The 25,108-nt window shown below is 62.4% G+C and overlaps 1 protein-coding gene across 2 annotated transcripts in view; it reads right to left on the bottom strand.

Annotated features, from left to right (window-relative positions):
- The window catches only part of PDE2A (phosphodiesterase 2A), a 55,983-nt gene that overhangs the window by 6,738 nt on the left and 24,137 nt on the right, over window positions 1-25,108 (bottom strand). The window contains exons 2-17 of one of the 2 annotated variants that reach the window (XM_037377770.1): window positions 23,421-23,481; window positions 7,756-7,845; window positions 5,962-6,050; window positions 4,290-4,399; window positions 3,322-3,377; window positions 3,182-3,241; window positions 2,922-3,081; window positions 2,772-2,824; window positions 2,212-2,286; window positions 2,042-2,083; window positions 1,892-1,960; window positions 1,609-1,739; window positions 1,276-1,387; window positions 1,142-1,181; window positions 240-303; window positions 74-152 (exon numbers count right to left, since the gene is read on the bottom strand). In XM_037377770.1, the coding sequence (XP_037233667.1) occupies window positions 74-152; window positions 240-303; window positions 1,142-1,181; window positions 1,276-1,387; window positions 1,609-1,739; window positions 1,892-1,960; window positions 2,042-2,083; window positions 2,212-2,286; window positions 2,772-2,824; window positions 2,922-3,081; window positions 3,182-3,241; window positions 3,322-3,377; window positions 4,290-4,399; window positions 5,962-6,050; window positions 7,756-7,845; window positions 23,421-23,481 (1,291 nt within the window). Of the gene's footprint in view, window positions 1-73; window positions 153-239; window positions 304-1,141; window positions 1,182-1,275; window positions 1,388-1,608; window positions 1,740-1,891; window positions 1,961-2,041; window positions 2,084-2,211; window positions 2,287-2,771; window positions 2,825-2,921; window positions 3,082-3,181; window positions 3,242-3,321; window positions 3,378-4,289; window positions 4,400-5,961; window positions 6,051-7,755; window positions 7,846-22,437; window positions 22,525-23,420; window positions 23,482-25,108 lie in introns of those variants that run through there. The other variant, XM_037377771.1, reaches the window with a different exon arrangement.

Raw genomic sequence — 25,108 nt, 5'->3', positions numbered from 1 at the left:
ATGGTCCTGGGGCTGGAGGGGGCAGGACCCCAGGACCCCCCACCAGACTCCATCCCCTTGTCCCTGCATTCACCTCGTCATCCACCACGCCACCGTCAAACACCTTGGCCACCAGCTCGTGGCTGAGCCGGTCTAGCAGGAACACGGAGCATCTGCAAGAGACACCAATGCCACTCGCACCCAGGGGGGTCTGTGCCCCCCCACCCTGTGTCCCCCCCCCTCATGGCAGGCCCACTCACATCTCTGCATTGCTGAGGTTTCGGGCCTCTGTGATGATCTCCTGGAGCAGAACAGAGACGTCGTCTGCAAGGGGTGGGGGGGAAAGGGTCAGGGAGCCCCCAGCCAAGCAGCTGCTGCCCACCTCATCTCCCCACCCATGCAATGAAAGAGGGGGTGTCTCAGCTCAGTCTGTCCCCAGCGTGGGCTGTGCCTGCACACAGCCCACCCCAGGGGCACGGCAGGAAGGCCTGGGGGGCACAGAGGAGTGGGGTCTGCACAGACCGTGTGCATGCATGTACATGTTTGCGTGTGTACACGTGCATGCATGCACACCAAAGGGTGACACAGCCCGTGCAAGTGGGCAGCAGCAGATGCAATACAGCAGGGTGCTCGTGTGTAGCATGAACTGCAGCAGTGTGTGTGCACAGCAATGTGTGTGTGCACATGCAGCAGTGCATGCATGCAGCAGTTGTGCGTGCATGCAGCAATGTGCATGCATGGCAGTGTGTGTGTGCATGTGCAGCAGTGTGCACGTGTGCATGCAGCAATGTGTGCGTGTGCAACAGTGCATGTGTGCATGCAGCAGTTCCCACATGTGCAGCTCTGTGTGCACAGCAGTGTGCGCCGGCAGCAGTACATGCAGCAATGCATGTCTGCACACACATTTCTAAGTGCACGCAGCACTCTGTGCTGATGCAGTGTGCACGCCTGCAGCTGTGCATCACCAGCGCAAGCAAGGCTCTGGGCGAGCTGACGGCTGCCCTCCTGCCATCATCCCCCAGGCAGGGCCAGGGCTGGCAGGGCAAGGGACAAGGTCCCCCCAGGCTGGGGGCAGGGGACCCCAGTGCCACTGTCCCCTGGAGCTGTGCAGGGGGTTCTGCCCCCACCCAGGGCGTGGGTGCTCCCTGCAGCGTGCACCTACCCAAGTGCGTGAAGAGGTTCTTCGCCACCTGCAGCAGGGCCTGGTGGGGACAGAGGTGATGCTGTCAGTAACTGGCGTGACATGGGACACGCACACGTGTTTGCCCGGTGTGACACAGCCCTGCGGGCACTCACCTGGCATTCGCACTTGAGCTTCTGCTCCTTTTGGAAGGCCAAAGTGCTGGTGAGCACCGTGGAGGTATAGCAGAAGCAGTGCTGGATCTTGTGCTCGTCTGCCTTGGTGTAACTGGGGGGAGGGCAAGACCCCATCAGAGGAGAAGGGCAAGACCCCATCGTGGTGGGGCACACACCTCTGTCCCCTGTCCCTGCTGGTCCCCACACCTGCACCCTCTTCCTCCATGGTGACAATGCTCCACCACCCACAAAGGCAGCCCCAGCTCAGGGCAGAGGGGAAGGTGGGAGGGCTGGATCCTGCCCCCCCCTCCCCAAGCCAAGACGGTTACTCACCTCCCCCCGCTCAGTTTGTTGAAGGCGCAGGCCAATGCCACCACCTGGGAGGTAGCCCGGCTGATGACAGGGACACAGAGCATGGAGGTGACCTCGCTGCCCAACATGCTGCTCAGCTGCTTGTGCTCCTCCTGCAGGGAGGAGGTGAGAGGGGGCTGGTACCGGCACCTCCAAACCAGACCCCCACCCCCGGGAAGTCCCCAGTCCGGGCTGGGGAACCATGTCCCTGGGTGCAGGAGACACACACAGAGTCCCCACCCAGGGTAGGAGAGCTGGTACCCACCTCGCTGATGTCCTTCAAGGTGATGGACCTCTTGTCCTCCACCACCTTCCCCAGGCGCCCAAAGGTGAGCTGCGGGTGGAGGGGATGGGTGAGCCCATGGCACCCACTGCCCCCCTATATCCCCCACTCACCATCCCCCACTCTGCTCACCGAAAAGCTGATCTCCTCCTCGAGGACACGGTCTCCCACCACCTGGAAGAGACAGCTGGGGGGTGAGCTGCCATGGGATGGTGGTCAAGCCCCATGAAGCCATGGCTTGGGGGGTGCAGTTGGGACCCCCTGGCCCCACAGGGTGGGGGGACCAGCCCGGTGGCACCCACCTGGCAGAAGAGCTGGTGGTTGTCCTCAGAGACAAGTAGGAGGCAGCAGCACAGTGACTGGGTCTCCTGCTTCAGCTGGGGGGGGTGAAGGGTGGGGGTCAGCACCCCAGCCTGCCCTGAGCCCCCCCAGGGCAGAATCCAGCCCCTCCTCTGCCTCCCTGTGCCCAGGGCACCCACACGTGCCACACAGAATCAGGTGCCCTCTGAGAACCTCTTCCCTGCAGCTGATCAGGTTCACTCTGGAGACTACTGATGTCAAGGGCGAGGCTGTTCACTCTGGATGCTACTGAGGGCTGGGTACAGGATGCTAGAGAGCCTGATGGGAACCTGGAGGTTCTGTCTCAGAGTTTCTGTGGCACGGATGGCACTGTTAATTATGTTAACTCTGGAGACTTGACAGTTGTGACAAGGCTGTTCACTCTGGTCACTACTGATGGCTGCGCAGCTGACGCTTGAGGTTTTTCTTTACTTTGGGGGATTTTCTTTTTTTGGAAATAAATTGAGGTGCTCTGTGTGTCCTGAGGCTGGGGGCGAGGGGGGCCAGCATGGTCACTACTCACATAGTTGATGACCTTGAGCTGGAGTGAGGCAGCATCCAGGTCATACAGCTCACCTGTACAAGGGGCACAAACACCATGAGGGGCTCAACGCCCCAGCTCCACCCTGCCGGCACACACCACCCCCCCTGCTGCCCCCCACCCTGGCCTCACCGCAGAGCTGCAGGATCTTGCAGTCCAGGTCACTGTAGCTGCTTTCAGGTGCCTTCTCTGTCTTGGCCAGGGAGTTCTGGGAGGAGCTGGTGGAGAGGCTGACCTGGGGCCAGGGCTGCAGCTTCTGCAGGGCTTGCAGGCGCCGGTATGCCACCAGGGTCTGCAAGGAGGGGCGTAAGGGACAAGGGACAGCAGGGTTTGGGGAAAGAGGTGGCAGGTCCCCAGGTGCCAGGGCCCACAGCCAAGCTGGGGTCACTCACGTGTCTTTCCAATGCACGTAGGTTCTGCTCATCCGAGTCGCTCAGCTGGCCACAGTGTACCTGGAGGGTTGTAGTGTGAGGACCCCAGTGTCTGCACACTGTCCCATCCCCCAGAGCCCGGCCCACATCCTCGCACTCACCAGGATGACGCACACCACAGCCCCACTCTCCTTGTCCACCAGCGGGATGATGCGCACTGCAAGCCAAGAGAGGGTCAGTCCTGAGTGGGCATCGGGGGTAGCCTGGGGCTGGGGCATTGAGCCCTCAGGGTGCATGTTGTCATCCCTGTGTCGCCATGGGTCACCCACCCACCCACCTGGCCATTCTCCCATCCATCCACCCACCCACCCACCCACCCATCCAACCACTCCTGTGCACACCCATCCATCCACTCACACCTCAGTTCTCCCAATCAGCCACCCGTCCATCCACCCACCAACCCATCCACCCACCTACCAACTTATTCCTCCATCCACTCACCCACCCATCCATCCACCCACCCATCTTCCCACCCACCCACACATCCATCCACCCACCCACCAACCCATGACCCACCTACCAACTTATCCTTCCATCCGTCCATTCACCCATCCATCCACCCACTCACCAACCCATCACCCACCTACCAACTTATCCATCCACCCACTCATCCACCCATCCATCCATCCACCCACCAACCCATCTACCCACTCACCTACCAACTCATCCACCCATCCATCCATCCATCTGCCCACCTACCAACTCATCATCCATCCACCCACCCACCCACCCATCCACCCACTCACATACCAACTCATCCATCCATCCATCCCCCATCCATCCATCTGCCCACCCACCAACATATCCATCCATCCATCCACTCACATACCAACTCATCCATCCCCCCATCCATCCATCTGCCCACCTACCAACTCATTCATCCATCCACTCACTCACCCACCCATCCACCCACCCACCCACCCATCCATCCATCCACCCACACACTCACCTACCAGCTCATCCATCCATCCACCCACCCACCTACTCACCTACCAACTTTCCCCCCCACCCCCATACCCACCCACTCTCCCACCCCACCAACACCCCTATGTCCCCCCTGCAGCCCCACCTTGCGTGCCAGGGGCCAGGGGTGCTGCCAGGGGGCCCAGCTGCCGGCTGGGGAGCTCGGCGGGGGGCAGCCCCCCACACTCCAGCCGCTTCTGCTTCCGCACCGCATCCCTGCAGGGACAGGGACACCTGAGCCACCGCCCCAGGCCGGGGCACCCCAGGCACCTTGGGCAGGGGACCTGTGCACACGGGGAGGGGACAGGGCTGTGCAGCACACCTGAGCATGCGTGTCCCTTGCACACCCACAGCGCTTGTGCATGCATGTGTCCCTGCACATGCACAGCCCCTGCACACACGTGTGTCCCTGCATATGCACAGTGCCTGCACATGCATGTGTGTCCCTGCACACACGTGTGTCCCTGCACATGCATGTGTGTCCCTGCACATGCACAGCCCCTGCACACACGTGTGTCCCTGCACATGCATGTGTGTCCCTGCACATGCACAGCCCCTGCACACACGTGTGTCCCTACACACACAGTGCCTGCACATGCATGTGTGTCCCTGCACATGCACAGACCCTGCACACACATGTGTCCCTGCACATGCACAGCCCCTGCACACACATGTGTCCTTCCACATGCACAGCCCCTGCACACATGTGCATGTCTCTGCACATGCACAGCCCCTGCGCACACGTGTCCCTGCACATTCACAGCCCTTGCACATTTGTGTGTCCGTGCACATGCAAAGCCCCTGCACATGTATGTGTCCCTGCACATTCAAAGCCCTCGCACATTTGTGTGTCCCTGCACATGCATGTCCCTGCACATGCACAGCACCTGCACATCTGTGCATGTCTCTCACATGCATAGCCCCTGCACATGCACGCGTGTTTCTGCACATGCACAGCACCTGTGCACGTGTGTCCCTGCACATGTGTGCATGTCTCTACACATGCACAGTGTCTGCACACATGTGTGTCCCTGAACATTCACAGCCTTTGCACATGTGTATGTCCCTGCACGTGTGTGTCCTGCACATTCACAGCCCTTGCACATTTGTGTGTCCCTGCACATGTATGTCCCTGCACATGCACAGCACCTGCACACGTGTGCATGTCTCTCAAACGCACAGCCCCTGCACACGCATGCGTGTCTCTGCACATGCACAGTGTCTGCACACATGTGTGCATGTTGCTGCACATGCACGGGGGGATGGGATGAAGATGAGGATGGGATGAGGATGAGGATGAGGATGAGGATGAGGATGAGGATGAGGATGAGGATGAGGATGAGGATGGGGATGGAGAAGGGAAGGGGGATGAGGATAGGGGCAGGGATAGGGATGGGGATAGAATGAGGATGGGAATGGGGACAGGGACGAGGATGAGGAAGGGAAAAGGGATGGGAATGGGGCTGAGGATGAAGAAGGGGATGGGCATGAGAATGAGGATGGTATGAACGTGGGCATGGGATGAAGGCAGGGATTGAACGAGGATGGGGATGAGGATGAGGATGGGGACGGGGTGGGGATGGGATAAGGATGGGTATGGGGTGAGGATGAGGATGGGATGAGGATGAGGATGAGGACAGGGATAGGGATGGGTGTGTACCAATGCCAGGTCCCCTGTGAAACCTCATGGCCTTCATGCACACGCGTGTACATGCACACTCACTGGGCCACATGCACGTGTGTGCACACACCCGGGGGCTGGGGGGGGCTGGGCTCACCTGAGCTTCCCCTCGGGTGGCAGCTCGTGGGGGGGGTCATCACAGATCAGCCGGGTTTCCCCATCCAGCAGGTAGATGTAGACATGCTCCTGGGGGGGGGGCGGGGGTGGGCAACGCTGAGGGTCGGGACCCCCACCCTGCCCCTCACCCACGCCACAGCCCAGCCAGCCCTCGCCACCCCTGGTACCCCCTGCCCACTCCGCAGGGAGCAGCCGGGCCAGGCAGGGCTGCGTGCCTCAGTTTCCCCAGGTGCACAGGGTTTGTCCAGAGCAAAGGTCATGACACCCCACACCTAAACACACATGCACACCCACACATGTGTGTAAACACATGTACATAAGTGCATAAACACACATACATAAACACACGTGCACACCCACACATGTATAAACACATGTAGATACACATAAACACATGTGCATACCAACATGTACAGACACATGTACACACACACGTATATAAACACGTATATATACCCACACATGTGCACTCCCACATATATACTTAAACACACATACCCACACAAGTACATAGAAATGCATGCACACCCACATATGTACATAAACATATATATGTACCCACACATAAAGACATTTACATACCCCCACATTGACATAAACACATGTGCACATCCACACATGAAAACACGTACCCACACAAGTGAACAAGCGTACACACCCACACATATAAACACATGTACACAGTCACACATGTACATACACACATACATATCCACATACGTACATAAACACATGTACATAGCCACGTATGTAAATAAACAGATGTACATACCCACACGTGCACAGCCGCATGAATACACACATGCACACGCATGCACACAGTCATGTACACACATGCACACCCACTGCACACGTGCACCATATGCACCTGTGCACACACATGCATAGAGACCTGCATACGTGCTTGTGGGCACACATAGGTGCATGCTCACACATATGTGCACACCTTAGTGTGCACACTCGTGCACACACACCTGCTATCACGCACACGCATGTGCACTCACCCCCCACTTTGCAGGCCCCCATGACCAGGGCACCCCAGCCCTGATGCCCAATGTCTCAGGGGGTCCCATGATGCCTGCCCCATGCCTGGCCATCCGCAGCACCAGGGCCACTACCAGCACCAGGGTCACCATGAGCAAGCACCAGGGTCACGAGCACCTCTGGGCTATCAGAACCAGAGCTACCAGCTCCAGGGCTACCAGCATCTCTGGGCTATCAGCAGCACCAAGGCCACCACCAGTACTGCAGGGCCACCATAAGCACCAGGGCCACCAGCACTGCAGGGCCACAAGCACTGCATGTCCACCATGAGCACCAGGGTCACCAGCACCTCTGGGCTATCAGCAGCACCAGAGCTACCAGCTCCAGGGCCACCATGAGCACCAGCACCACCAGCATCTCTGGGCTATCAACAGCACCAGGGCCACCATGAGCACCAGAGACACCAGCAGCAGCAGGGCCACCAGCCCACTGGGCTCACAGGGGCATTAGGGGCCCTGCAGCTCCTGGGGGGCTCCAAGCCACTCCCTGTGGAGAGGTGGCCGGTGACTGGCAAGTGAGGCTCAGAAAGCCAACCCAAGAGCCATTTCACACTTAAAATGGAAATAGGGGACCAGTGACCCATAGCCCATTTCGGGGCAGGGAGGACATCCAGGTGGGCTGGGCAGGAGAAGACTCCATCCCAGGCTCAACCTCAATATCAGCCAGCAGAGAATCCCGCAGCACCACCACCCCCAGGTCCCGGGGCTCTCCCCGCCCCGCGCCCACCTACCACTCTGGGCAGCAGGGAGACCAGGGCATGGCGGAGGGCATCCCGCAGGCAGGAGACATCGATGACAGCCCCCAGGCTCAGCAGGGCATCCTGGGGAGAGAGCAGAGGAGGGCAGGGAGGGTTACGGTGGCCTGAAGCCACAGTGAGGGGCACCACAGAACCAGTCATCCTCTCCATCCTGTCCCCAAGGTCACCACGGCACAGTTATCCTTCCCCTAGACCCCCAGGAGCAGTCTCCAGCCTGCCCACCTCCTTTTTGGGGTCAAAACCTCCCTTTTTCGGTCAATGCCCGTGACGGGGGAGCCAGGGGTCCCCCAAAAACGGAGAGGCTTCAACACTGGAGGGTGAGGGGGGCACTGGGCTGAGCATGCTGGCATACTGGGAGCACTGGGTGGGAGATCTGGCCCCACACGGTTGGCACAGGGAGGGTGCCTCCAGGGAGCCATGCGTGCAGGATGGTGGCCCTAAAGCCGCGCTTGGGTAACACACGGCCTTGCACAAGCCACGCTGATGGTGGCACAAGTCACACCAGTGCCTGCATTAGCCACACCACTGCCTGCACCTGTCATGCCCATGCCATGCCAGCACCTGCGCCAGGCTGCCACTGCCAGCACTAGCCACGTCACCCCCAGCACTAGTCCCACCCACGACTGCCCTAGCCATGTGAACACCTGCACTGGCTGTGTCAACGCCTGCACTAGCCAAGCCACCTCCAGCACTAGCCATGCCAATGCCTGCATTAGCCACGTCAGTGCCTGCACTAGCCATGGCAACTCCAGTGCTAGCAACATCAATGCCTGCACTAGCCATGCCAACACCTGCACTAGCCACGTCGGTGCCTGCACTAGCCACATCAACACCTTTGTCTCCCTCCAGGCGCTGCTGCTTCCTTCCTCATCCCCAGACTTTTTCAATCCTCCACGCACAGCTGAGCTCCTGCCCATGCCACCGACAGGGCAGGCAGGGCAGGCAGGGCAGGCAGGGCAGGCAGGGCAGGCAGGGCGCGCAGGGCAGGCAGGGCAGGCAGGGCAGGCAGGGCAGCAGACACAGTCTCCCTGCCCTTAAATATCCGAGTCAGCACTGGTTCCTCGGCTTTGACAAGCAGGGGGCCAGCCCGCATCTGCCCCCGCTCCCCCATCCCACGCCACCCTGCAGCATCCATAGGGTGCAGGGGATGGAGGGACCACGCTCCCCCTTGCTCCCCCCCACTGCCCTTGGGTTTGCCGGAGGCCACCGCCGTGGCTACCACCGTGGCTCCTGCCAGACACCCAGAGGGAGCCTCGCAGGCAGGAAAATTCCTGCCGTTCCCCTGCCAAGCTCCGCCATAAATCACCGGCAGGAAGAAGAGGCGCTGGATAAAGCATGTCGCAGGGGCTGAACACTCATCTGAAATTAATGATGGGAGGGGTTGGGGTGGACACATGGAAAAGCTGGGGGGAAGAGGGGGCTCCGCAGCACGACCCCTGCCCCTGCCTGCAGCCCTTGTCTGGGAGACCAGGATAAGGCTGTTGTTATTACGGGAACGGGTCGAGGCTCCGAGTCAGGCACCAGCTAACGGCATCGGGATTTGCTCTTCCCTTCGGTCCTGGTTTTACCAGGTGGCTCCAGGCTCCATCCCCAGCTGCACTGGTAACTGGCCCCAGTGTCACCCCCTGGGGATTGTCCTCAACCCTGCACCCCAGGGGAGCCTGGCCAGGACCGTAGCCCCTCACCAGGGCTGTGCCACCCCCCAGCTCCGGGAGCATCCTCGGCCACAGGGCTGGGTCCGAGCAGCAGGTGGGAGCATGGCTGGTGGCGATGAGGGTGCTTCCAGCTGAAGACATGGGCGCCGGCTGTTATTCCAACAGGGCTGCATCTCCAGTCGCTTACTCACACTGGAGACACATGCACTGTAGAATACAGCCGGGCCTCGGCCAGCTGTCCGTCCTGCTGTCCCTCTGGTCCCTCTGTGTCAGCTCAGCATCCCTACCATGTGCAGGGGGAGATGGGGCAGAGGCCGAGTGGGACCCCCGGGACTGCTCAGAGCATCAAATGCTGGCGGCATGCTCGGCGCGGAGACGGACAGATGGCAGCTGGACACGGGTGATGGCTTTAATAGGGCTGGGAATCCGGGTCCGTCCCAGAGGGGGTGGAAAAAACTGCAGGAGCTAAAAAAAACATCCCCAAGATGAAGAGAGAGCGGCGGAGGCAGGCGGGAGTGTTGGCTGCACAGGGAGGAGGCAGGGGAGCAAGGCTGGCCTGGGAAGGGTATCCCGCTCATCCCATTCATCATGCTCATCCCATTTGCCCTGCTCATCCCACTCACTCTGCTCATCCCACTCACCCTGCTCATCCCACTCACCCCACTTGCCCCGCTCATCCCACCTGTCCTGCTCATCCTGCTCATCCCACTTGTCCCGCTTGTCCCACTTATCCTGTTCGTTCCACTCATCCCGTTCTTCCCGCCCATCCCATTCTTCCCACTCATTGCACTCATCCTGCTCATCCCACCTCGTCCCACCCATCCTGCTCCAGCCCAGCTCCCCCCAGCCCGGAGCGGGAGGTTTTGCCAGCTGCCCCTTGCCAGTACTGCTCAGCCCTGGGGATGCTGCGGAGCCACAGCTAGGGCTCTGCACCCTTCCATGGCCAGGATGCGGCCCTGCTCCATGCTGGGCAAGGAGCCAGCGCGCCTGGGGCCGCCAGCCCAGCCACATCCCATCCCATGTATCGCCATAAATAGTGTTTCCCAATGGCCTCGGGACGGCTGCACTGCAGGCTCAGCCCAACTGGGGCCCCGCTGTCAGCTCCCTTTATTGCTTTTATTTAATGACCCTACTGGGGAGCTGAAGCAGCGAGTCCCTGCGAGCACCCAGGGCACTGGGCGAGCTTGGAGCCATGCAAAGACCCGGGGGGGGGGGTGGGCACAGGGTTGCCCATATCCCCCCTCTAATTTCCTCCTCCTGGTGGGGAAGGGGGTCCCTCCTCCAGCAGGATGCGATGTGCCCGGTCCCTGTCTTTGCCAGGGAGGTGACACGCATCCTGGGGCTGTCATGCAAACTGGAGGTGGGGCACGGATGGGATGGGGGTGTCACCATCCCCCCAGCATCTTGCAGTGACCCAGTGCAGGCAGGCTGACGGTCCCCCTGGTGCAGGCAGCCTCTCCCGGTGCGTGCCCCCCAGCAGCAGAGCACAGGGTCCCCACTGCAGGCAACGTGCAGGCAGCGTACACTGCCTGCAGTGGGATGGTGGGGGCAGGATCCATCCCTACACACCCCCAAACCGCACAGGGAGCACCTCCCAGTGCCAATGGCACTGGCATGCCCTCCGCAGCCTGGAATCCAGATGCATTCCTGCCAAGGAGCTAATTAGGGGGCTAATTAGCCTCCCAAAGCCCGCCATTTGCATGGTGAGTCCAGCTTGCTTCACCATCCCTTGGGACATGGAGCTTGGCAGCAACGGGACGGGGTCCCCCACATCTCGCTCCTGGCACTCCGCACCACAGGGCCCATTCAGACACCACCCCAAAGACACAAGGGATTCTCCGGATCCATCCCTGGCTCCATGGACACTTGGCTGGGGAGTTTGCATGAGGCCACGCTGGCACACACACCCCTGGCACAGCAGGATGATCCAGTGCCTGGTGGGGAGACTAAGCCATCAGCCACCCCATCCCTGTCACTGGGGATGTCACCGGGACCCACCGAGCTGGGGTGACCACAGCCCTGGACCTGCACCTGTCAGGGCAGGGGACCAAAGAACCCTCTGGAAGAGGCTTTGCCATCTGCTGCTGCCAGTGCCTGCGCCGCATCCCAGCTTCCCTGGAGGGCAGAGCAATAATAATGCTTCCCGGGAGGGCACAGCGGGTTAATTAACATCACCGAAGTGGGGAGAAGCACGGAGCGATTGCATTTCCCAGCTGTCAGAGCAGAGCTTGACACCCTCACCCCAAGGTCTGCATGCCCAGCACCTCTGTAAGAAAACACCACCTGGAAATGGGATGCTAGGAGATGGGCACGGAGGGGGATTTGGGGCCAGCCCTGGGGGCTCGGTGCAAGCAGCAGCTCCAGCACCCATTCAGGCATGGCAGGCAGGGGACACAGCACGGCGCTGGGATCACCAACAACCCCAGGAGCTGAGGATGCTGCTCCCAAAGAGCAGGCTAGAGCAGGGAAACAGCGCCTGTCCCCGTCGCTGTCCCCATCACTGTCCCCAGCAGTGCAGACAACAGCTGTGGCTCCATCAGCCTGTGACTATTGTCACCTTTGCGCTGGCCTGGGAGGATGGTGATGCTGCTCCCACTCTGCCAAACACCCAAGCTAACTGGGTGCTTTCCCCCACGTGCCATCACTGACCCCCCAGGTGCCCCATGGGACCATGGTGCCAGCAGGGATTTTGCTGGCTCCCGCACGGCTGGCATGCCAGCATCCCCTGGCACGGCACAATGCCTGAATATTTCCCGCCGGAGCCACTGGGTGATTAATGAAGCCATTCATCTCATTAAAGCAAGCAATTTGTCTTTGCTCTGACACGAGCCAGGGCACAACGCGGCCCCGCACGGCACAAACCTCCCCAGCTTCAGCAAAGCCAAACCTCACCATGGCCCGGGCGGCCAGGGCACAGGCTGCTCTCCTCCCTGTGGAAAACAGCACCTTTTTATTTTCCCCTTCTGTTTTTTATTCCCTTTTGCCTTTTGGAGAGCAGTGGCAGCATCCCATACCCAGCCATGCAATGGTGGGGACCCCCAGCACAGTCCGCCCAACTCATCCCAGGCTCCCCAGGCTCCGACAGACCACACTGGGATGGAAAAGTGTCTTTTCCAGCAGAAGGGATTCACGGGCAGTGAAAACATGGCTTTTTTCGGGGCTGGTGTGTGGCCATGTACCAGGTGGGAATTTCTGGGACAGATCCATCCCCCTGCTCATCCCCACTGGCCACAGTGCTGGGTTCGCCCCCCCCCCCCAGACCCTCCCCGGCCTCTCTGGATGTTTACAAAATAGAGAAATCCCATCCTGACTGGCTTCCTCTCCGGAAAGGCTGCTCTCACGGCTGCCAAGGGGAGAGGGACTGGAGGGGAGGGGGAAAGACACGACTTGGGGATCCTACGCTGACTTCACTGGGTCTCAGGGCTTGCGCCCCCTCCCCTGGCCTCGCTCCTGGGTGATGGGTGGAGGTGGTTTTTCCTCCCGGGGAGGGAGCTGAGGGTGATGGTCCCCTGCCCAGAGCCCCCACCAGGGTGAGGAGGAGCCCCCCTGGAACAGGCAGAGGCTGGATCCAGTGCACCAAGGTACCCGCTGTGATGCTCAGCCCCCTTAGGGGTACCAGGAAGCTGGGGTCCCTCTCCGCGGGAGGGGGGCACCTGGGCACTTTACAAGTGGAGTTAGCCCCAACAAGAGCTGAAATGCAAGACCTGCCACCCACTGGGCTCCTCTTTAACCAAGGGGAAACTGAGGCACAGAAAGCAAGGCAGCAATACCCAGTGCCTGGGAGCCTCCTGCTCCCAGAGGGATGCAGAGCCATGCTGCAGGACCCTCACCCTGCCCTGCCCAGCTCCCAGGCTCAAGACAGGGGTCCTGAGCTGGGCAGGGCGGGGGGGCAGATCTGCAAATCTTGCCATCGCTGCGGCAGCACCCATGGGTGATGGCTCCAAGAGGGGATGCTGGCATCAGCCCAGGCTTCAGCAGCAGGGTCTTGCTGCATCCTTCCGTCTGCTGTCCCCATGGGGACAGCAGCCCCTGCCCGCTGCGGGGCTGAGGAACCTTGAGGAAATGAATCATCTCCCAGCTGAGCTTCCAGCCCAGCTTTGCCATAAAAACTGCAAGTAAATTACTTGAGCGATGTGACCCTTCGAGCTTGGAGGAGCCCGTCTCCCCACAAGCCCTCGGAGCTCGGCTCCTGCCCCCCCGCCCCCCCCCCCAGGACTTTATCCACCTGGGAACGCGAGGGAAATGATCCCAATTAATTCTGTAAGTAGATTAGTGCGTTAGCCTCCCTGTGAGCGATTGCCTTCGGGATGAAGCCGGACATCTCTCCGTCTGGACGACTTCACTCCCTGAGCTGGGGAACCCAAATTAAATTAGAGCATCCGAGATGCTGAGTACGCACATCTCCGTGCCCACAGGCATCACATCCTCCCTCCCCAGTACCCACACCCCATGGATACCATCCCCATCGGTAGGCAGATGCTGCCTCATGTCTTTGCTGGGCTGGCTCAGGGTGCAAAGGGATGGGGCTACTCCAGAGTGTGAGGTACAGCAGGGCAGGGTCTGGGTCAGGGAAAACCCCATCACCCCGTTTACTGCCTTGCCTTTAGCCCTCTCCAGCAGTAGACGGGGTGAGAGATGGCAGCCCCACAGCCAGCAGAGCCCCAGAGCAGGCAGGACCCCCCTGCTAACCCCCAGCCCCTCTCACACTAGCCCTGTTGCCTCTTGCAGGGTGTTTGCAGGCACCGAGGACCAAGGACCTTCTGCAGGGAAAAGCTTCTCACCTCACCGGTGCACCCCCGGCAGTGCACAGCCCTCGAGGAGGGGGACGACCACATCTCCAGGCTGAGCAGGGCAAAGCCGCTCCAGGCAGGCACCAAGGAGCCTGGCCAAGGTGGTCACCCCATCGCAGTCCCGCAGAGCCAGGGCCGGGGGCTCGGTGCCCTCCTACTGGGGGCTCTTCCCATCGGATGCATTTTTAGCCCACACTGGCTCAGCCGCAGCCGCCTGCCTCTGGATCTCTTTACGCTCTCCCGTCTGAGAGGCAAAAAGCAAATCACATTTGTATTCCTGCCGCCGCTCGCTGCCATCTGGGAGGCAGCCTGCCTTCACCAGCATGGCCCTTTGCCGGTCCCCGTGTCCCCAGCCTAGGGACACCCGGCTGCTTGGGTCACCTTCCCTGGCCAGAGCAGCCCCAGGGGCTCCCTGCCTCTCCCCAAACCTGCAGACAGCGGGTTGGCACCCGCAGGTGGGGACACCCAGATCCTCTCCCGTGCCACAACTCTGGCTTTCCCCATCACTTTCCCCTTGCCAGGGCACTTTCTCCCCTCCTGCCTCCTCTTTGCAGAGGAAGATGCTGGTCCAGGACCCCCCTTTCTGCCCCCATTGACTGCACCCAAGGCACAGGGACAAACCTCCCTGCCTTTGCCACCTCTCCAATGTGTGGCAGCAAGGTGATAATGCCACGCTCACACCCCAGGATCCCAGGGGAATGGCCAAACCCCCTTCCAGGTCCCCCAGCACCCCCAAGCTGAGCCCCAGCAGCCGGTGGCTGCAAGCAAACACCCAGCTCTGGCGCCCGCGCCGCCCTGCCCAAGCATTTGCCAGGCAATCTGGCGGCGTTAAAAATATCCCTGAGCCATGATTCATCCTCCTCTCCTGCCTCCCCCTCGCCTCCGGCAATGATGAGCCCCCCAGCCCTGCTCCCCTCCCCGGGGGGCTGCTCCCCGCTGCCCCCCCGGCTGCACGGCCCGTGCTCCGGCCGCGGTGGTTAAATATAGCCAAGCTCTAGCTGTGTGTTAGCAACGCGGAGCTGACAACAAGCAGGCAGGGCCAGGCAGGAGCCCCGCGCAGACAGAGAGCATCGTCGAGCTCAAACGCTGCAGTGCAAGTGGGGAAACTGAGGCATGGAGCAGGGAAGGCAGCAGGTCCCACCACAGGCAGGAGATCTGCTGTCGCCAGCTCTGCAGTGGGCTGAGTGACACTGCTGATGGCCCTGTCACCCTCTCCCTACGCTGCTCCAGCATTCCTCCCCAGCCCCAGAGCCACAATTCCCCAGGGGATCCTCTCCATCCGGGTGGGGGTATGGAGCCAGCAGCCCTGGGGCAAGGACCAGGGCAGCAGAGGATGGAGTGATGACGGATGGACGGACAGAGGGACGGAGGGGAGAGCAGGCAGCTCTGTGTCCAACCCCAGCCGGGAAGACATCCATCCCCTCCTTGCCTGCCCATCCTGGATTAGAGCACTGCTTGCAGTCCCAAATTACATTGCTTTAATCTAATCAAGCAACAACAACCTGTAACTCGAGGTAACTCCTTAATTACCTCATCTTTTCTAGGGGGATAATGAGCATCAACGGGAAGGAAACACTTCTGGGATATCTCTTGCCTCCCCATGCTCGTTTGCCCAGGGTCCTGTTGCAGCAGATAAATGAGGATCTGGGTGCCGCAGGCAGGGGCTGCAGGGTGGCAGCCTGGCACCCAGCCGCCCTGGCACCCAGTGATGCTGGGCTCAGGCTTCCCAGGGCTGGAGGATGCAAACCTGTGTGAACAGCCACCCAAAAAAAAGCACACGAGGAGCCCTGCATGCCCACACCTGCCTCAGTTTCCCCAGCCATGCAGGGTCACAGCTGTGCAGGACCAGCTCGGGGCGGCACTGGGGTTAGACCCAGATGGGAAGGGCTGTGCTGAGCCCAGCATCGACCCCAGAGCCCGGCACATCCCTCCAGCGTTGACCCCAGAGCCCTGTGCAACCCTCTAGCAGTGACCCCCCCACCCATGCCCTCGTTTGAGCCTGCCACACTTAACCACAGCCTTAAACACCATCCAACAGGCACAAAGCACCAGCTAACTGCACCAGTGCGAGCTGTTTGCTTCTCCTTAAATAGCACTTTAAAAGTCACTTCAGGTGTTCTTGGTCTATTAGAGAGTCCCAGCTGACAAGGCTGCAATATAATCACAGCTGAGCCCGACAGAAGTGGCACTGGCATGGCATGGCCCTGCCAGGCACATGGTGGGCAGCCCGGCTCGTGGGCCACAGTGGTTAGCACAAGGTGGGCTTCATGGGGCCATTTGCACAGGGCAGTTTGCACAGGACAGTGTGCATGGGTTATTTGCACAGGCCACTTGCATGGGGCAGTTGGCACAGGGCGTTTTGCACAGGCAGCGCAAACCATTTGCACAGGCTATTTGCACAAGTCAGTTTGCATGGCACGTTTGCACAGGGCAGTTTGCACAGGTGGCGCAAACCATTTGCAAGGGGCATTTGCACCAACACTGCACAGGGCACTTTGCAAAGACAGTTTGCACAGACACTTTGCACAGGGCAGTTTACACTGGCTGCTTGCACATGCCAGTTTGCACAGGTGGTGCAAACCATTTGCACGGAGCATTTGCCCAGGTCGTCTGCATGGGGCATTTGCACAGACTGGGACCACGTGGACTGATGCTCCCTGCGGACATTGTGGTCTCCGAGCGAGGCTTTTGAGTTTTGCAAGCAAATTTTCCAACCTCCACCATGCCCTGAGACCTTCGGGGATGCTCCTCAGGTCATCCCCCCGCATCCCAGCCTCGCCTCTCAGGGCTGACGGAGCAGGGCCAGAGTCAAGGTCGCTTCCTGTTGATGTCCCTTTGTCGTGCAGGACAAACGGCCGGGACCGCGGCCCTCCTCCTCAAGGATTTCCCGTCCCCAAGAACATCGCGGCCTTCTTGGAACAGCAGTCCCTGGCCGGGCTGGCCAAACGATTTGCCACTAATTAGCTGTTGATAAGAGCAGAGCTGGAAAGGGCCGGGGGTCTCTCCCACCAGGAAAAGAAGGAAGTTGTTATTTCGGTGGGAAACAAATCAGGAGGAGCAGAGACGTGGCTGGTGAGCCAGCCCTGCCTGCCACAGGGACCCCCGTGCCCCAGGGACAACGGGCCCCATCCCCGTGGCCCCGCAGGGCAGCTGCTGCCTGGCGGGAAGGGGGACACAGACCCTGCTCAGCCCCATGTCACTTGTCCTTAACCCACATCCTCTGGCAGGGAGGGAGACACGGACCCCACTCAGCCCCATATCACTTGTCCCTAACTCATATTCCCTGTCAGGGAGGGGGACATGGACCCCTCTCAGCCCCCTGTCTCCTGCCCCAGCCTGTTTCAGGGGTGCAGTGGCACTGCAGTGACACCCCAGCATTCCTAGAGAGGGAGCTGACCCAGCCGCCCCTCTGTTCCCAGCGCGGAGCTGCCCACCCCACAAGGCTGCGGCGCTGATAAATAACGCGCCAGAGGATGGGGGCAGGTGGGGATGGGGGGAACCAGCCTGGCTGTGGGGTACACAGGGCCAGGAGGATGGCTGGACCCCGGGAGTGATCCCATGCATGGACTGGGGGTGCAGCTGGGGCCATCCTGGAAAACTGGATCAGAAAACGGTCCTGACTGAATATCTGCTTGGACCACCGGCCGCATCCTGGCAGGCAATGCCACCCCCTTGCCAGGGCTCGGGGGCCATCTGGGCAGGAGGGTGAAGGCACGCTTGTCCCTAAAATCCTCCTCTCATATCACAGGCACCAAGTGCCCTCCCTGCGCCACAGCTGCAGCCCTGCAGCCCTCTCCATCCTCCCGAGGCAGCCGCAGGGAAAACTGCTCCATCATTAGCAGCATCCCTGGCACCCGGCTGCCTTCTCCCTGAGGGACACGGACATTTATAGCAGCTGCCGTGGCCACCCTGGCACCCAGCTGTGAACGAGCCTTTGGCCCTGGCACCCACGGCAGAGCCAGGCACAGGGCTGAGCATCGCTGCCGCAGGGCCCCGGCTGCAGGCAGTGCTGGCAGGGAGCTGGCACCATGCATGTCCCTGGGACATGGTGTTCCTGGAAGGTTTTCCCTGGCACACGGTCCCCTCTCCTGTCCCTGTTGGCCACCAGCATCTCCTGGCTGGGTTTTAAGGACTTTCCTAGATATTTTCCAGCAGGTTAGCTGTGCTGAGGCTCCCCTGACCTGGCTCTGCGCAGGAGCATCGTGGCAAAGCCTCCTTCCCAGGCACTCCGAGGATGCAGCCGGAGAGGGACTCAGAGGGTTGGGGGCAGCTGGGTCCCACGGGGGCAACTTTGAGTGGTGGGATGGGAAGGGAAGATGCAGCTTTCCCACATCTCCCCCCAGCAGGGCCAGCACCAATGGGATCTGCGCAGTGATTAGGGAGCTCATTTATCAGCTTCTGATGGGATCTGGGAAAATTGAATTCCTGGCCATCTGCAAGCTGGGGAGGAATTTAATTTGGGGCAGCACTTCAGAGCACAGCCCGGGCGGCTGGGGGCTGGCAGAGCCGCTTCCCTCAGGGGGGTTGCTCTGTACACACAGGGACCTCTTTTATTTTCCATATATAAGAGGTTTTGGTTACAGGATCCAGCTCTCAGCCACCGCGGCCACGTCTGGGAATTGCAGCGCTCTCACTACTCAGATGGGGAAACTGAGGCATGGCCAGGGGAAGCCCAAAGCTACCCATTTAAATGGCTCCCCATGGGGGAAGGTTTACAGTGCTGGCATTCAGCAGATCAGAACCCAGCTGGGGGTCCAGTCTTCAAGCCCCTTGTCTATGCCTCATTCCAAAGCCATGCCCAGGGCACCCAAGGGTGCAAGGCACCATGCACCTGCCAGGGCCACAAACACCAGTGTGTGGGTGGCAGAGGGATGCACCTGCAGAGACCTGCCTGAGCCAAAACGCAGAGAGAAAATCCCCACTCTGGCTGACACACAACTGCCAGGGAGGATTTGCTTCTGGGTTTTGGCAGCACCCCGATGCAGCCAGGCTGGAAGCAGCGATCACCTCTCTCCTGTGCCAAGAACAGGGAGTCTCAGGAACCAGCCCTGCTCCCCATCTGCTCCCCTCCATGTCCCCCAGCATCTCCCTGCCCGTGCGTCCTCCTTGGGGCAGGTCCCCAGCACCTCCTCCTCCACGTCCGTGGAGCAGCCGAGCTAAGGGTGCAACCGGCTGTGGCTGCAAAGATCCAGCAGCTCCAGATCCCAGTCCACAGGCTAACCTCTGAGAGGGTCACCCCGGAGCTGGTCTGGGTCCTCAACCCTGGAATGGGATTAGGGATGAGCTTTCCCATGGCTGTGGATGCTTGGCGGGGGGGGGGGCGGGGGGGGGTGGGGGTGGGGGTGGGGAGGGCCTCAGGTGAGCCTCAGGTTCAGCCCTTCCCAGTAACACCCTGACTGCCATGTGGCATGGATGAGAAGACCCTGCTGAATTCACCCCTCTCTCCCCACTGTGCCGCCACGGATGCCACTGTCCCCACAGCCAGCTCACCCCCCGCAAGGCACATAAGCCCCCCCCATACCTGGCCTTGCAGGCAGCTGGCTCGGCTGCCCGGCCGCAGGCAGGGGATCCCTGCCATCACCTCCCAGCAAAATGTCTCAGCTCGGCTCCAAAAAGCCAAGGTCAGCCGCAGCACCCATCGTGGCTGGGAGGACAATGCTGCACTGCTGGACCCAGCACAAAAAATTCCTCCTCTCCACCAAATACCAAAGGTCAACACCCCCCACCCCAGTGCCAGCTGCCCCCCACCCAACTCTGCATCTCCCAGTGCCAATGCCTGCACGCAGCCCCACTGCTCAGGGTGCAGCAGCAGCACCCACAGCCTGGCCAGGCTCTGGGCTCGCCCTGCAGCCCCCCTGGACAAGGCAGGGCTGTGCCACCATGGCTGGGCCACTTCCACATCCCTGGAGGCAGCCGCAAGCCCCGTGTGATGCCGTGGGGCATGGGAGGGGCAGGACCCACAACCTGAACCCCACAGTCCCCCCTCAAAAGCAGTGCCAGGGCTGGCACGGGCTGATCCTGCACCCCCGAGGAGTCACTCCTCAGAGCAGCTGTGCAGAAAGAGCTTTTGCCGGTGGGGACCCCCAGGCTGGGGACCAGTGGGGTGGCCCCACTCCGATGTGGGGGTCTCGCTCTGCCCTGCGGCTCGGTGGGGTGTGGAGGAAGCCAGCCCTGCCCCACGTCATGGAAAGAAGCGTCCCTGCCGCATTGTGCGCCGCGGCCCTTTCCTCCCCTTTATTGCCCTGCTGATGTGTTTGTGTCCACCGGAGGAAACGCCAGCAAAGCCGGGACAAACGCCCACACACCCATGTCCCTACACCGCCCTCGACAGGTCCCCTGCCCCATGAGCCTGGCCGCTGGCCCCACACGTGGGGAAACTGAGGCAGAGGCAGCCCCGCAGCACCAGCCAAGGCACCCCGAGCCCTGCCAGGTCGGCAAAGGCATCATCCCCTGGGGTGGGATGGGGTGCAGGGGGGAGGCAGTACCCAAGTGTGTTCCCCCTGTCCCCAGCCCCTGGGCACAGTGTGCCCCCCCCCCGCCCCCACCCCCCCAACCCCCCCCCCCCCCCCCAGCTCCTTCCTGCTTAGCCAGGCTGCTAACACATATCAATTAGGGTTTGATTCATGGGCCAGTCAATGGGTAATTGCATTGGGGCCGGCGGCTGGGAGGGAGAGGAGGCACAGACATCTTCAGCCTCACCCCACAGTGGGGTGGTCTAAGTGGGGGCTGGCGCTGGGGTGAGCAATAAAGCCCCAAGCCCTATATATCCCCTACACACACACCCCAGGCTCGGGGAAGGGGGTCCCAAACGCAGGTAGCACCCAGGGCACTGATGTGGACGGGGGTCCAGGAGCATTTTGGGGCTGGGGGTGGGATGAGCTGTTCCTCTCCCACCCTGGGCTGGCGTGCACTGCAGTGGGCCAGCCTGGCAGGATCCATCCCCCACACATCCCTCGTCATGTCCCTTTGCCCTGTGCACACCAGGGATGGCTTGGGGGGCAGCTCTGCCCTGTCACATGTCCCTCTCCTCCTCAGTGCCACCCCAGCCCCCCCCCCCCCCCCGGCCCCCCATCTGGGTGGCTTTTTCTTCACCAGAACTGGGGGTTGCAGCTCTATTCCAGGTTCTCCCACACCTCCAGGTCCCCTTGGGGGGCTGCAGCCGGGGCTTGATGCCCACCCAGCTGTAAGCACCCTCCTGGGACAGGGCTGGTTGGGTGCTGGGGGTCTGGGACTAAGAGGGGTCACAGGGTCCCCCCTGTGCTGCAGAGAGGGCTCCTTCCCCAGGCCGGTAAGGAGTCACACATCCTGCCCCTGTGCCAGGTGACAGCTCTGATGTCCCCAAGCTTCACCCTGCCCTTCCCTGGGGGCTCAGCGCACCCCATGGTGAGCACCCGACCACTGGGGCGCAAGCCAGCTCCTTTCCCTCTGTCAGCAGCTTCTGGCTGTTTCCCGGAAAGTGTTTCCTTCCCTTCATTTCCCAGTGCAAAGCCTCAGGTCCCTGCCTCACTCCGGCCTTGAAACTGGAGCCCCCCGGAGCCCCTGCCCAGCCCGAGTCCCCAGCACGGGGCAGTGGGACCATGGCCACAGCTCTTGCACCCCAAACCGTCGGCACGGCCAGCATGGGGGTCAGGGGTCCAGCCTGGAGGGCAGACAGACGGCACGAAGGGGTGGGAGTGCTGTGGTCTGAGGGGGAATCCCCCCAAGCAACCCCCTCCCCAAACTGGGGTGTGTTTGAAAGCACAGGAGCACAAAGGGACCAAACGTTTTCCCATCCACATATGGGGGTGCAGCCATGTGTGTCCCCACAAAATGTGCAACTCACTCAAGGAGGGAGGGGGGTCTCAGGGAAGGGTGCTGCTGGGGGGAGTCTGATGGGGCTTCCCCCTTTCCAACACCCCCCACCCCCCACCCCCCCCACCCCCGAGGACCGGCCCTGCGGTGGGACACGCTGCCTGCCCCTGCCTTGGCCAGGCAGGGCTGCCTGCAGCCGCGCACCGGGGGCTCCTTTTGCAAGCAGGGCAGGGGGACAGGGGGGAGTGGGGTCCCCAACCCCCCCAGACACACAGCACCCACATCCTCAGGTGCTCCCAACCACACCGCACCCCCAAACCCCCTGCACACAAGGGACCCCCGCACGCAGGGACCCCCAGCCCTCTCCACCCTAGACCCCCCTAGGGTCTCCCCGTTTCCCCTGCCCCGGGGTCGCTCACGGTGTCCTGGAGGCTCCCCATGGTGCGGCCCCGGCTCCCGGCTCCGCCGGCACCGGGATCGGGACCGGGATCGCGGCCGCGATCGGGGCCGGGATCGGGGCCACCCGGTCCAGCCCATTTCCTCCGGCCTGGCGGGATCCGGGCCGCCCCCCCCCCCCCCCCCCCGGCCGCCTCCTTCCTGCGGGGCTGTGGGGGACACGCGCACGGACCCCTCCGGGGAAGGCGAGGGACCCACACAGACACAGCAGCCCCCGCCCCGGGAGCCCTCTCCCTGCCGCTTGCCAGGCGCTCCGCACCCCAGCACCCCCGGTGGGACAGCCCCCACCCCACTCCCATACCCCGGGAGCCACCGAGCCGCGGGGGTCTCATCCTGACTCCCCCCAAGTCGGGCCCCCCACCCCGGCCGGCTCCGTGCAGCGCCGCGCACCCGGCCAGCTCCCCCCGGCTGCGGAAGCGGGTCCGGGGGGGCACGACCGCCCTTCGCCCACTCCCCTCGGTGCTCCCCATCCTGGCCAGCCTCCCCCGGGCCGGGCCCGCAGCTCCGTGCCTCAGTTTCCCCACCGAGCAGAAGCGTGTCCCCCGCCCTCCCGGGGGGGTCGCACGGCGCCCCGGGAGCCCAGGCTCCGCCATCGCACCTCCCCCCCCCCCCCCCAGCATAAAGCCGGGGACCCCCGGCACCGGGAGGGGGCTCAGCAAGGTTGCCCCGGCACCCGCTTCCGTCATCCCAACCGGGTCCCGGGCGGGAGGGGAGGCGGCTGGAATGGGGGTCTCGAGTGGGAGGCGAGGTGGGGCGGGGGTCCCGCGTGGAGATGGAGGTGGGGCGGGGGTCCCGCGTGGAAGGGAAGGCTGTTGGCAACAGGGACCCCACTTTGGAAGGGGGGAGGGTCGGGGGAGGGTCGCGGGTCCCGGGTGGGAGGGGAGCGGGGGGGGGGGTCGAGGGGACACCCGTGGGGTGGGGTGGGTGGGGGTCCCGCCGCCCCTACCTGTAGCGCCTCGGAGCCGGGCACGGCGTCCTCCACCTTCAAGAAAACCTGCTGGCCCCGTCTGAAAAATTGAAGGAGTGCGGTGAGGAGATGCTGCAGCCCCAGCACCATGCCGGCTCCCGGCCCGCCGCGGCTCGGCTCGGCTCGGCTCGGCCCGCGGCTCCCCGCCCCCGGGCAGGGGCTGCGGGCCCCGCCGCTCCCCGCCCCGCTCCGCCCCGCGCTCCGCTCCGCACCTGCTGCGCGGGGGCCTGGGGGGGCGGGGGCCCGGCGGGGGGTCCCCGGTGCCGGGAGGGGGTCGGGACATCGCAGGGTGGGGTTGGGCAGGAGGCGGGATGGGGTCCCGGAGTGGGGGTCGGGGCAGGGGAGGCCGGTGTAGGGCAGGGGTCGAGGCATAGTGACATTGGTCCCCAGTATCGGGGGTGGGGTGGGGTGGTGGTGCTGGTGTCAGCATGGGGGTCCCCAGTGTGGGGAGGGGGTCGGGGCATCACTCCCCATATGGGGTGGGGGTCCACGGTGTGGGGAGGGAGTCAGGGCATCGCTCCCTGGGGTGGGGTGTGGGTCCCCAGTGTGGGGAGGGGGTCGAGGCATCGCTCCCTGGGGTGGGGTGGAGGTCCGCAGTGTGGGGAGAGAGTCAGGTCATCACCCCCCGCATGGGGTGGGGGGGTCAGGGCATTCATTGCTCCCTGTTGTGGGGTAGGGGTCTCTGGTGTGAGGAGGGGGTAGGAGTGTTGCTCCCCAGTGGGGGGTGGGGTGCTCCCGCTGTGGGGCAGCGGGCTGGCAGTGCTCTCCTATGGGGCAGGTACTGAGTATCCCCCCCTGGGTCTGGGGGAGTCCCCACCCTCCCATTAAACCCTCCCCTCATGGGGGTTGGGGTAGAGGGCTTGGATTGAGAGGTGCCTCCTCTGCGCCTTCCCCTTTTTTGGGCAGGGGTCACCCGCTGATCCCCCCCCTCCCCATGTAGTTCCCCCCCTTTAAAGACTGTGCCCTTGGGTTGGGCGTCCCCCCATCCTCCCTGGAAGCCTCCCCCCATTTTTAGGGTGCCCACCCCTGGCCCTGGGGTGACTCTGCTGCAGGGCTTGGTGCAGAGAGCCCTCCCCACCCCGGCTCCCATCCCCACGGAATGTCCCACCCAGCACCCTGGCAAGCCCTGCACCGCAACAGCACCCCGCCCCATGCTTGCACAGGGAGGGACCCCCATTGTACACACGGAGGAGACCCCACTTGGGAACCCCCCACAGGGATGCTGTTCACTCCCAGCCACCCCCCCCCCATCGCCTTCGGTAAGAAGTGACGCACACACACGCCGAGTCTCCCCTCCCCTCCCAGGGACAAGCACCAGGATTTTGGGGGTGCTGCTCCCCCTGCACAACCTGAGCCACACAGGGACCCCAGTGCCACAGCACGCACAGAGGACAGCGGGGCTCAGCTCGGGGAGCCCACCCAAAGAGACGGGGTGGTGGAGGTGGTGGATCAAGAGGACGGTGCTTTGATGGTTTCTTCAGCCAGGGCCAGGAGCCGGGCAGGATGGGTGCAGCCGGGATGTGACCCGCCAGAGGGATGCAGGCAGCGGCACCGAATGAAAACACGAAGAAACGGGAAATAAAGTAGGCAGATGTGCAAGCGAAGGAGACACTGTGCCAAAGTCTACAAACACAGGGCCTGCCAGGGTTGCCATCCCACCTCCATCT

This window comes from Falco rusticolus, chromosome 2 (genome assembly GCF_015220075.1).
Source record: "Falco rusticolus isolate bFalRus1 chromosome 2, bFalRus1.pri, whole genome shotgun sequence".
Lineage (NCBI taxonomy): Eukaryota > Metazoa > Chordata > Aves > Falconiformes > Falconidae > Falco > Falco rusticolus.
The sequence above is the reverse complement of the archived record's forward strand: the minus strand, read 5'-3'. Positions and strand labels throughout refer to the sequence as shown.